The sequence below is a fragment of the Natrix helvetica genome (assembly GCF_964273705.1).
Source record: "Natrix helvetica genome assembly, chromosome: 4".
Taxonomy (NCBI): domain Eukaryota; kingdom Metazoa; phylum Chordata; class Lepidosauria; order Squamata; family Natricidae; genus Natrix; species Natrix helvetica.
The window spans coordinates 129122179-129134212 of NC_138550.1; the positions used below are offsets into that span (position 1 = coordinate 129122179).

The window sequence follows — 12034 nt, forward strand, 5'->3', positions numbered from 1 at the left end:
TTATTTCTTAGCCGCACCCTCTCCCGAAGGACTCGGGGCGGCGTACAATAAACATATAAAATACATATCTGGACAAAACATACATATAACATAGACGTGTACAAGGAGGAGGTGGGCTGATGGATAAAAACAATTAAAATCACAATATTTAAAATCCCCTAAATAAATAAATAAATTAAATTACAAAAATAAAAAACCCGTCAGGAGCGATATAGTATAGGAGAACAGAAAGAGAAGTTTTAATTCTAATTTCTTAAGGTGCTTGTTCTTCAGTTAAAGATGAATGTTATTTGGCATTGGCTAAAAAGATGATTAATTCTAGGTCATGATTTATTTGAATTGCGTTTGCTCTGACTCCACCCTCCGAAGGAGGAGAAAATAATATTTGTTCATTTAAAAAGGTTTTAGATCAGAGGATAACTGATTTTCCAAACAAGCTGTTTGAAAGAGGTAATGATTCTGGTAGGCAGGAGAACTTCATCTTCTTTTATTGAATGGGATAGGGCTGGATAAGCTTGGGACTTCTCCATTAATGTTTTGATACTGAATTGAGAGTAATATTTTTTATTGCAGAAAGGTGGATGGTGTGGGGTTATTAATATATCATTTGCACCTTTGTTCTGGAGGCAATTCAGTTGAATTGCCCATTTTCATGAACACTTCTAACTGACTTAGGACATCAAATGAAACGCTTAGAATCATTTTGCAGAAAACTGAATATTATTCCAAGATTTTATGGCTTTTACGAAGATGGTCCTCAAATAAATGCAAATCTGAAATATTACTGCTATTTTCCATCCATTTACAGGCAAAGCCAAGAAGAGAGACTGATAGTGATACCAGTTGTCAGAGTACATGGAATATTCTATTCTTCTTCTTCTTCTTCTTCTTCTTCTTCTTCTTCTTCTTCTTCTTCTTCTTCTTCTTCTTCTTCTTCTTCTTCTTCTTCTTCTTCTTCTTCTTCTTCTTCTTCTTCTTCTATTATTATTATTATTATTATTATTATTATTATTATTATTATTATTATTATTATTATTATTATACTTCTGCTAGAAGTTCTTTGAGCAGTTTAGCTTACAGAAAACAAAGAGAAAATATGCATTGTGTCAGCAGATCAGAGAATTTCTTAGATTGTAAAACAAAACAAAAAAGGGCATTGAAGTTTAAGGAAAACCATGGATATCACAGAGGAAGAAAAAGTGTCCAGAATTGTCCTGTGTGCACAATGACCAACAAGTTGTTTCTAGAATCAAGAATCCCTCCTAAATAGATATCTTTAGCTGCTTATTTAAACCTTTTCTTTCTTGGTTGGTTAAAAAAAATATCTCTTAACAATCCCGGTAATGTTTGATTAAAAGGATCAATAATCTGATTGATTGTACTAAGCCTGGGTTTTTTTAACCATCTCTCAACCCAACCTTCTCCAAAAGGCTAATTGAAAGTGTCATTATCTTGTATGCAATGTGAGCTGATATTCTGCTGGTTCTCCCAGAGCTCAGAATAAAGTCTACTTCTATGCTTATTTTTCTTTTCCAGGAAGAAATACTTTATTTGTGAATGGATTTCTATTTATATAGTCTGATTTCAAACATGACTGAGGAAAATATATATTATACCTTAGGAAATGAATTTGTCATCTGGTCAACTTGCATTTTGGAAGGATGTGCAGGCTTTATCGTATATCCCTTAACTTTGATAGTAATTCTGATAATTTTATATTATCCCATTGTATTTACGTTTTCTCTCCTGTATCTATACAATGCAATACTTTTTGTATGGAAAATAGTTGGCAATCTGCCAGATGATATCGATAGCAAGGAATGGGACAAGCCAAAGAAATTTTTGGCACTGGCAGCTAAGTGGCATGGAAAAATACTGCACAGTAAGTACATCTTAATTCATTCTTTAGACAGGAATGAGGAACTTACTATCACTCTTGGCGTCATTCTTCTGGTGAACCATAACCAGCAGTCATGTCCATCTTGGAGCTGAAACTGAATCTAACAGAATTTGAATGGAAAACAGGATATAAAGTTATGTATAATTCATTTTTGTAAAAATGCTTCAGCAACTAGTCAAGAAACTCCATTATTTCTGTGGTTGAAAAACTGGATGAAGAAGGAGTTGACTTAAGTCCTTTGGTCAGCAGAGTAATTTCAGGCATATTTTTTTTAATTAAAAAGACAAACTTTATATATAACCATAGACTACCAGAAATATTTAGGCACGTACATGTTGGGATAATTATATTCCTAAAATAACATTAGAAAAATAAATATGTATAACTTTCATGTTTAGTGGTACAAAAACATCAGAAAGCAAATATGAATGTTCCTGAGAGGAGAAAGAGGGCTATAAAATGGATCTCAAATCTTGGGAAACAATAGTACATCCCAGTGTTCTCCCCATTGGGATAAGGACCAAGCCTGGGTGTATTCGGAAGCCTTTGTCCTCTGCCCATCCCATTATTCTGACAACATATATTTTACATGTCTGTTAATAATAATTTTATATGTCTGTTAATAAAAGTAAGCAGAATACCAAAATTGCCTTTTAAAAATGTTTTACAATGGCCAAAATATCCTAAGATTGTATTGAGATATTTAAGATAAAAGATAAGCTTTTATATCAGTTTAATTGGTATGAATCTAAGTGACGTATAGGAAATTAGAAGGAATATGTAGGCTCACAAATATAATAATACCCAAATCTCAGGAGATTGTGATTGATATTGATGTTCTGATTGACCAATGTGACAGCCTGTTGTTCCAGAAGTGACATATGATTTTAAATATTTAGCTTCACAAGTAAGCTAAGAAAGTTAAGAAAAAAGTGGTTTATCTATACAATCTTCTTTTCTTCTAGAGGAGACCTTTGTGAAACAATATTGAAGCCATTTCATTGTTCCACCATTAACAGGTTATGAGGTTTCTGGAGTAGAAAATATACCAAAGGAACCAGCGATCTTTGTTTATTACCATGGAGCCTTCGCAATCGACGTGTATTTTTCAGTCCATAAGATATATAGACTTACTGGGAAATACATGCATTCTGTGGCGCATCATATTCTTTTTAATCTACCAGGTAAAAAAAAACCTATATGTTTAGTTTTAATTATTTTCAAAATACATTGATTCAGTGACATTGGAAGTCCAATTTTTCTCCTTTAAACTCTTGGCTAAATTATCATGGTGGGGAAAAAAGTGTTTCCTTTTACATATAAGAAGTGAATAATTTTTTTTTCAGTAGATTTTTTATTATTTTTCTCCTTTTACCAACATTACAATCATTATATCAACATTGTTTACATTGTTATATCATCATATAATGATGGCTAATGAATGTTATATATATGTACATATATATAACATTCCGCTTCTATATTTACATACTGTTATACACAGTTCTATAAATATTTATATATATATTGTTTTTCGGCTTAATTATTTTTCTTGTTTTGCAGCCATTTATACCAATTTCATAATATTCCGATTCTTCCTTATCCTTTAATTTCAGTGTTAATTTATCCATCTCTGCGCATTCCAAAGTTTTTTTTATCACTGATTCGTCCGAGGGGGTATTATTTTGTTTCCAGCATTGGGCAGATGCTATTCTAGCTATAGTTAAAAGATGTGTTAATAAATATTTAGTTTTCCTTGTATATTTCCCTTTGATTATTCCCAGCAGAAAGATTTCGGGTTTGTATTTTATTTGTTCTCCTGTAATTTCTTGCACCCATTTCCAGATTTTTGTCCAATATTTTTGTGTTTCCGGGCAGGTCCACCATATATGATAAAAAGTCCCTTGTACTTTTTTGCATTTCCAGCAGGTCGGTTTCACATTTGGGTACATTTTGGCCAGTCTTGTTGGTGGTAGATGCCAACGATAAAACATTTTGTACGTATTTTCTTTAAGTGTTGCTGATCTTGTTAATTTGTAATTTATGTTCCAAATTCTTTCCCAATCTGCTATAACCAAAATTTTTGGCCCATGCTATCATACAACCTTTAACTTTTTCTTCTTCTTATGTTATTTCCAGTAAATATTTATACATTTTCATTATGAATTTATTTTCGGGGCCAATTAAGATTTTATCTGTTGAAATTCTGTATATATTCCATATTCTTTTATGTCTTTTTTGTATCTTTATTGTAGTTGGAGATATGTCCACCAATATATATTCATATTATTCTCCTTTAGTTCTTGATTTGTTTTCAAATACCCTTGACTGTCTAAAATTTCACTATATCTAACCATTTTTGATAGATCTAGCGTATTGGGATGTACCATGGCTTCCATAGTAGAAAGCCATGTCGGTATTTTCATATAATGATTTTCTTTAATTTTATTCCAGACATGTATCAATGCATCTCTAATATGATATGTATGAAAATATTTTTGTTTCTTTTTGCACTCTTCCCATAAGAAAAAATGCCATCCTGTTTGCAAATCATGGCTCTCTATTGTTAGTATTCCTTTATTTTTTAGATTTATCCAATCTCTAATCCACGTTAATGCTGCTGCTTTGTAGTAGAGTTCCCAGTCAGAGAGTCCCATACCACCTCTGCTTCTTACATCCTGTAATGCTTTCAATTTTATCCTGGCTTTCTTCCCTTGCCATATAAATTTTAATATAATCTTATTCAATTCGGTAAAAAAAAATGTTCTCTAATTTTATGGGGATTGTTTGAAATAGGTATAGAATTGTTGGTAGTACATTCATTTTTATCGTTGCTATTTTCCCTAATATTGATAATTGTAATTTCCCCCAAATTTCTGGATCTTTTTTTATTTGTTGCACTAGTTTTGTATAATTATTTTCTTTTATAGCTGAGCATTTTACAGTTAGCCATATTCCAAGATATTTAACTTTCTTTGTCACCTGCAGTCCTATTATTCTTTCTAATTCTTTATTTTGTTCTTCTTTCAGATTTTTAGTTATCATTTTAGTCTTTTATCTATTGATCTTTAATCCTGCTACATCTCCATATTTTCCTATTTCTCTCATTAGGCTATTTCCTGTTTCTAGTGGGTCTTCTAAAATAAATACCACATCATCTGCAAAGGCCTGAATTTTATACTCCACTTTTTAAATTTTGGTTCCTCTTATCTCCGAATTTTGTCTAATTCTTAATAGACTTTCAAGCATCAGAATAAAGAGCAGAAGTGATAATGTGCAACCCTGCCTTACTCCCTTTGTTATTTTAAAGAACTCCGTACTTTCCCCGTTTAGTATTGTCTTTGCCCTTTGGGTGGAGTATATTGTTTCTATTAATCTTTCATATTCGTCTCCTAGGTTCATATTTTTAATTTGTTGTTTCATAAATTCCCAATTTAGATTGTCAAATGCCTTCTGTGCATCCAGAAAGACAAGTGCCACTTGTTTCTCTGGATGCATTTCATAATATTCTAGGATATTTTCTATTATTCTAGTATTATTTCTGATTTGTCTTGTTGGGAGAAATCCGTTTTGGTCTTGATGTATATACTCATTTAATATTCTTTTCAGTCTCTCCGCTATTATTGTTGTAAATATTTTATAGTCGGCATTCAACAATGAGATTGGTCTGTAATTTTGAATCTGTTTTTTATCTGTACCTTCTTTATATATTAATGTAATGTGTGCTTCCCTCCATGAATGTATTTTTGCTTTCGTCAATGCCTCGTTGTACATTTCCAACATCAAGGGTTCTATTGATTCGTTCAAATCATCTATTATTTTATACCATTCTGCTGGGAATTCATCTGGGCCTGGTGTTTTATTATTTTTCTGTTTCTGAATCGCTTGTTTCATTTCCATTTTTTTTTTTTTTTTTTGACAGCATTTCTTTCATATCTTCTGTTATTGGTGCGATTTCTTCTCTATTTAAATATTCTTTTATTTGTTTTCCATCTACTTGTTCTCCTTTATATAGCTTATCAAAATACTTATATGCAATCTTTTTCTTCCCTTCCATTGTATGTTGTAGTTCACCAGTTTCCTCTTGAAGTTGATATATTAGTCTTTTTTCTCTTTCCTTTCTCAATCTGTATGACAGCCACCTCCCTGGTTTATTTGCTTGCTCAAAGAAGTTTTGTTTTGTTAGTTTTAGATCCTTTACCATTTCTTCCTGAACTAATATATTTAATATATGGTTTGCTAACATCCAGTCCTTTCTAATTTTGTCATTTTGTGGCTTATTTTGTAGTTCTATTTCTAAATTTTTAATTTCCTTCTCTAATATCTTCTGTTGTGCCCATTTTTCTTTTTGCTGAATATGCTATAATAATTCCACGAGAGTAAGTTTTCATAGTGTCCCATAAATTTTGTATTGAAGTCTGTTCTTTTGTGTTTTCCTTAAGAAATAGCTCCAATTCATTTCTACATTTTTGAATAAATTCTTTTTCTTTTAATCTTTGCAAATTTAATGTCCACCTTCGTCTAGTTTTTTTCCTCCCTTTCGAAATTATTTTAATGGGATTGTGGTCTGCCCAGGTATTTGGTAGTATTTCAATTGTATGTATTTCTGCCCCAATTTCCCCATTCATCCATGCCATATCGATCCGTGACCAAGATTGGGGTGAGTTAGAGTAAAAAGTAAATTGTTTTTTTTTCTGGTTCCCTTTTTCTACAAATACCTATCAAGTTTACGTAATCATTTTTGCTGTCTAATATGGCATTGTAATATCCTATTATGCAGATATTTCTCACTCCAATTTCTCTAATTTTTTCATGTAATTTTTCTACTTACTTATTTATATAGATAGATAGATAGATAGATAGATAGATAGATAGATAGATGATAGATAGATATTAATTTAAATACTTTTTTATAAATACTTATTTACAGCTATTATAGATATTATATATAGATTTATATTATTAATGCAGTCAGCTCATTCACCACTTTTTCTTTAAGTTCTTTAAGTTACTTTCTTTCAGTCTTTATAAAGTTGTCCACGTTCTTCTAAATGATTTCAGTACAGCTGTTGCATCAGCCTCCTCTTCCATTTCGTTCTTCTCTTCTCTTCCTAATTAATGGCCATCAGCTGCTGCTCACCAGTATAATATAGTTCTCCAAGACCTCCCTCTAACTCGATTTCTGTGAATAATTTTTTTAGATCTTCTTTTGCAGGACTAAATCGGTTGATTGCACTCCACTACTTTGTTCATCCTACAAGAGAACAGAGTGTAGACATTCTGAAACAAGGGCACCAGTTGCTAGTTGCACCAGGAGGACTGCGAGAACAGAACTATGGAAATAACCATTACGAACTAATATGGGGGAAACGGAAAGGATTTGCTCATACAGCTATAAATGCAAAAGTGGTGAGCTACTTGTCATTACATCCTTTTACTACTGTGGCTGTTAATTGCAATATGTATTTGTAAAAGCTATGCTTCCATTTCATATCATATATTTATACTTTACCTATTTGTAAATGAAATGACACCCCCAATCAGATTTGACAGACCAGGAATTGGCAAAATTGTCCTCTGTGATGCTCCAAAAATTTGGTTTCTTTACACATACTTCTATTATCTATATCTGTCGCTTTCGTATAATATTTATGGCTTCTTTAAATTGATGACATTTTCCATTAATATAGTGTTTCCCTATTCATATTATTATTTTCTCGTCTTTCCTTTTTGTTATTCACATGCTACCGATCTCCCTCATCTACACACTCAGTTTTCACTGGTACCGTAGATAATTGCCACTGCAAGGGCCTAATTGGTTGAGGAATACATATCTTCTTTTAAAAGCCAAACTCGCAGGATTATGAACCAAAAAGGCTTTGGAAATATCAGGACTTTAGAAATCCTTGTAGCCAATTTCTTTGACATTCAAATCATTCATATTCCTGAGAAGAATCTATGTCTTTCAGAAAAATAAGTATACTCCTTTGAATTGGCATATTTCTGCCTCCACATATGAACTAGTGAAAGAAAAGTTTTGGCAATTTGCCTTCAGTGATTTTCATATTCTTCTGAGATGTTCTGTCCCATTGTGGTGAGATCACTCCATTCTAATCCCTCATTTAACACCAAATTTTATAAGATGGAGCCATTGATCACTCCATATGTAATTAATAAAACAACATTTTCTTGTCCCTTGGATTATAAATTCTGAGATGAAAGTCTTTGATCTACCATATCTGTTAGATACTGAAAATGAAAATAGGCTCCACCAAGCTGCTCCATTTTGGTGGGACAATACTTCAAGCTGATTTGCTGAGACAACTGACAGCTCCCTATAAAAGGGCAAGCTGTCAGGCAGGCCAGTGTTGATTCTGTATATAGTTTGCTGAATGAAGAGCTGTTTTTGTCACTAAAGCCTGGGTCCTATCTCCTCCATTTTCCGTATCTAACATTGGGGATGAGGATAGGATTGGAAGATAACTAAGCAGCAAAAAGAGCTGACTACACGATCCAGCATCCCAGTCAGAGCAATCAACATAGGGCGCCGAGTCGCCATTTTGAGCGGCAAATTCAAAGTTATCTTGGCCTGTCACAATGATGAGGTATGCCCCACTAGGTCCCTACGATCCAGCCACAGAGCACTGGGACTCCTGTATGATGAGATTCAATAGCTTCATGTAGTCCAATGACCTTCTCAGCCTATCGGAGTTATTGTGGCCCCAAGGGGTTTGACACCACAAAGTCACTCTCCAAGCCAACTCCGCTCCTCATCAGAACCATGGCCTGGAGCTGTACAGGAAGCCTGCTCAGGTGGGGGGGAGGGAGGGAAGCCTGGGTCTGCCCATCTTCGCCATCGCCACGCCTTCCCCCCTGGTATGGCACGCCCGTGTATCACCCCCTTGCGCTGCCCCCGCTTTTGGCACAGGAGCCCAAAAATGTTTGCCATAACTGATCTAAGTTCATGAAGTGGCACGAATTCAACTTGCAGAACCAAAGAGAATGGGAGACCATCAACCAGTATTTCGCAGTGCTTCAAAAGGCCATGACATATTGTGAATTTAGAGACTTGGACGAGTTGCTGTTCGATTAAATCATCTGCAGAGTGAGGGGTATCAACCTGAGGCCAGAGCAATGGAATCGTCAACCAAATCCACTGAAAATATTCCAGAAGTTGAGTTCAAACTACATTTAATAAGAAAGATGCTGAGTGCAATTAGATGAATGAGATTCAGGATTGAAGAAAGAATGAAGGACAGTTCAGCATGTCAGAAGATGAGTTCAAACTACATTTAGTAAGATAGTGCAACTGCTGCAGTGTTTAAAAATCTCAGAAGAAAATATCTGAAAGGAAGTCAAAAGTTGCAATGATCTTAGCAACATAGATTGTGAATATTATTTTCTCAAAGTGATTTTTTAATATATTCAGTTCATGTCCCAACAATACATTTCATTCCTTTCATGCACAGGGACTGAAACAGTCTCATTATTTCTTTCTTTTCTTTCTTCTAGCCAATTGTTCCTGTGTTTACACAAAATATTAGAGAAGCATATGTATCATATGGAAATATAAGTAAGTAAACCTTTAGGTATTCTCAGGAATATTATTACTTATAAGGCTGTAGATCTATGCATCTGCATCTTTGCCTACTGTCTTTAATTTTGAAGATACTTAGCTCAATCATCAGAGCTTTACTGGAAAACCTGATTCTAATTTTCTAACCCTTTTAAAATTTAAGTTTAACTTTGCAAATTGTAGGGCTCAAACATGGGAGCCAAACATTCCCCACTTCAACTGGAAAACCTTTACTTTACTCTGTTCCAATACTGCTACTAAAATGCGAGTATTTAAATATAGGATTCTAAAAAGACTAATACATAACTCTTTGCAGACTGATGCTAATATGCGTTTCTGAAATTTTCTAAATCTTGTCCCCAGGAACAATGGGATGGTTATATGAGCGAACACGATGGATCGCTTTTCCATTATATGGAATGTTTCCAGTTAAACTTATAACCCATATTGGAAAACCAATTCCATATGATCCAAATATATCTGCTGAAAAATTAGCTGAAAAAGTAAGTATTACAAGGGAATAAAATACCTAACTGTGAGTGTAAGACTATTATCCATCCATCCATCATCCATCCATCACTGTTTAAACATCACTTATTCAAACTATTCAACATGGCTAGCTGTATGAAAACATACATCAAATTGCCATCACAACTAAAACTCTAAGAACTGCAGTAAATAGCTACACCTTCTAGTTTGTCTTCAATGGCAGCTTCACATAGAATAAATGAACACATTTTGGGAAATTACAAAGGCAGGAGTCACTGTCTGAGGACCTAGTCTAAGAATAGGTATAGCTTTCATATCTGTTGAAGACTGTTTAGGCACAATGTCAATCACTTATTCGAGCAGATGCTGTAGTTCAGAAGAACCCCAATTGCATACTAACTTCTTTTGAATGGTTGCAACCATGTCAAGATCAGTAGGCAGAATTTTCATATAATCAAATGATTTCAGTATAATAATGCATCTGACTTCCATGTTCAGTTTGTAATGCTGGTAAATATCACTGCATTAATGATATGAGGCTCCAGATTGTTGAATGACAAAGTGATTCAATTCAGTCACATTTATAGAATTTATAGCCCTTAGTGCACCTTTCCATATATCATGCCTCTTTATTTCTCTGATCGATGGAATGGAGCATCTTTTCCTTATAGAAGAAATGGGCTGGACACCGAATGCAAGAGGTTAGCTCAGCTGCAATATTTAGAGGGTCACATAGCCTATAAAGTCATAAAATTCCTTTTGCTTATGCACGTTCTGAAAAACCAGATATTGTGACATATATGATTTAACCCAAAGAAAAAATGTGATTTATCTGATTATGTACAGTATGGCATCAGTAGGAATAGAAAAATGATCTTTGTCATAAATTGGAATTTTACATACATAGTATGCTTAAATATCTTCTATAGAACAATCAATAATTTTTAGTTCTGAAATGTTCTCTCTATAATTCCTGAAGCATAAATCTAATGAAATCACTTTTTTCTTTCTTTTCCGCACCCCACACCACCGCACCCCACTCCATCTCTCCAACAGACTCAAAGGGCAATAGAGGCTTTACGGGACAAACACCAGGAAATCCCAGGAAGCATATTGCATGCTCTTAGGCAACGCTTTGAGACACATAACAAAGATAAACAGTGATATAACAACAATCATCTTTGTAGAATATATATATATATATGTTTAGATAATATATGTGTAGTTTTCTCTGAGGTATTTTATTAAAATATATGAAGAGGAAAGATTGTGATGGGAATGAATATTGGTTAATTTCAATGTGTTTAAATCCCCAACATCAGAATAAATGTAATTTGAAAATATCAAAGCATTATATGAAGTTCACTCCACACTCTTATGAATTCTGTTTGAATCATCCTTGTCATGTCACACTTGTTGAAGAAGTTAGTTAAAGAGATCACCGTTGGCCAGGGGCACCCATTTGAGGGCACCTTCATGTTCCTTCTCTCGAATGAAGGGTTGCTAACTTCCAATTCAGTGTCCTAACCATGAGAACCACTGTTTTACAAGAAATCCCAGAGAACTTCAAATGACTGGATGAGATCTACTGTTATTCTGATCTTCAAAAGGAAGAAAGGAAAATGCAAGAAATATAAACCAGTCACTCTGACTTCCATACTCTGGAATTTTTAGACTACATATTGTAATCATGAAAATGTTTATCATTCAACATAACTACAAGAAACCTGACTTGTCTTATTTATTTTTTTCAGACAGTAGACTGTAAGGATTTTGTAAAGATAATATATCTTAATGTTGGTACAAAGCAGCAGAAAGAGTACTTCATTCTGACCAGCAGATTACTAATACTGTGTTTTTCCGAAAATACAACATGTCCTGATAATAGGGACATGCCACATTTTTCTGGTGGGCAAAAATATAAGCCCTCCCCCTCAAATAAGCCCCCTGGACAAACCCCCCCATCTCTGGCCAGGCAGAGTGCCGCTCACCAACCTAGTGGTATCCCGAACTTGCCAAGCCGCAGGAACCGGGGGGAGATGCAAAGGTGATCACGTTGCTTGGTGCCT

At 34.1% G+C, this 12034-nt stretch overlaps 1 protein-coding gene across 1 annotated transcript; it reads left to right on the forward strand.

Annotated features, from left to right (window-relative positions):
- Window positions 1-1557: 1557 nt before the first annotated feature.
- On the forward strand, window positions 1558-11129 carry LOC309390515 (DGAT1/2-independent enzyme synthesizing storage lipids-like; the record flags this gene model as incomplete). Its single annotated transcript, XM_081949906.1, has 6 exons — window positions 1558-1882; window positions 2920-3084; window positions 7116-7309; window positions 9413-9473; window positions 9840-9979; window positions 11022-11129. 6 exons carry the CDS (start codon window positions 1558-1560, stop codon window positions 11127-11129), a joined length of 993 nt encoding a protein of 330 aa, XP_081806032.1.
- Between the last annotated feature and the right edge of the window lie 905 nt (window positions 11130-12034).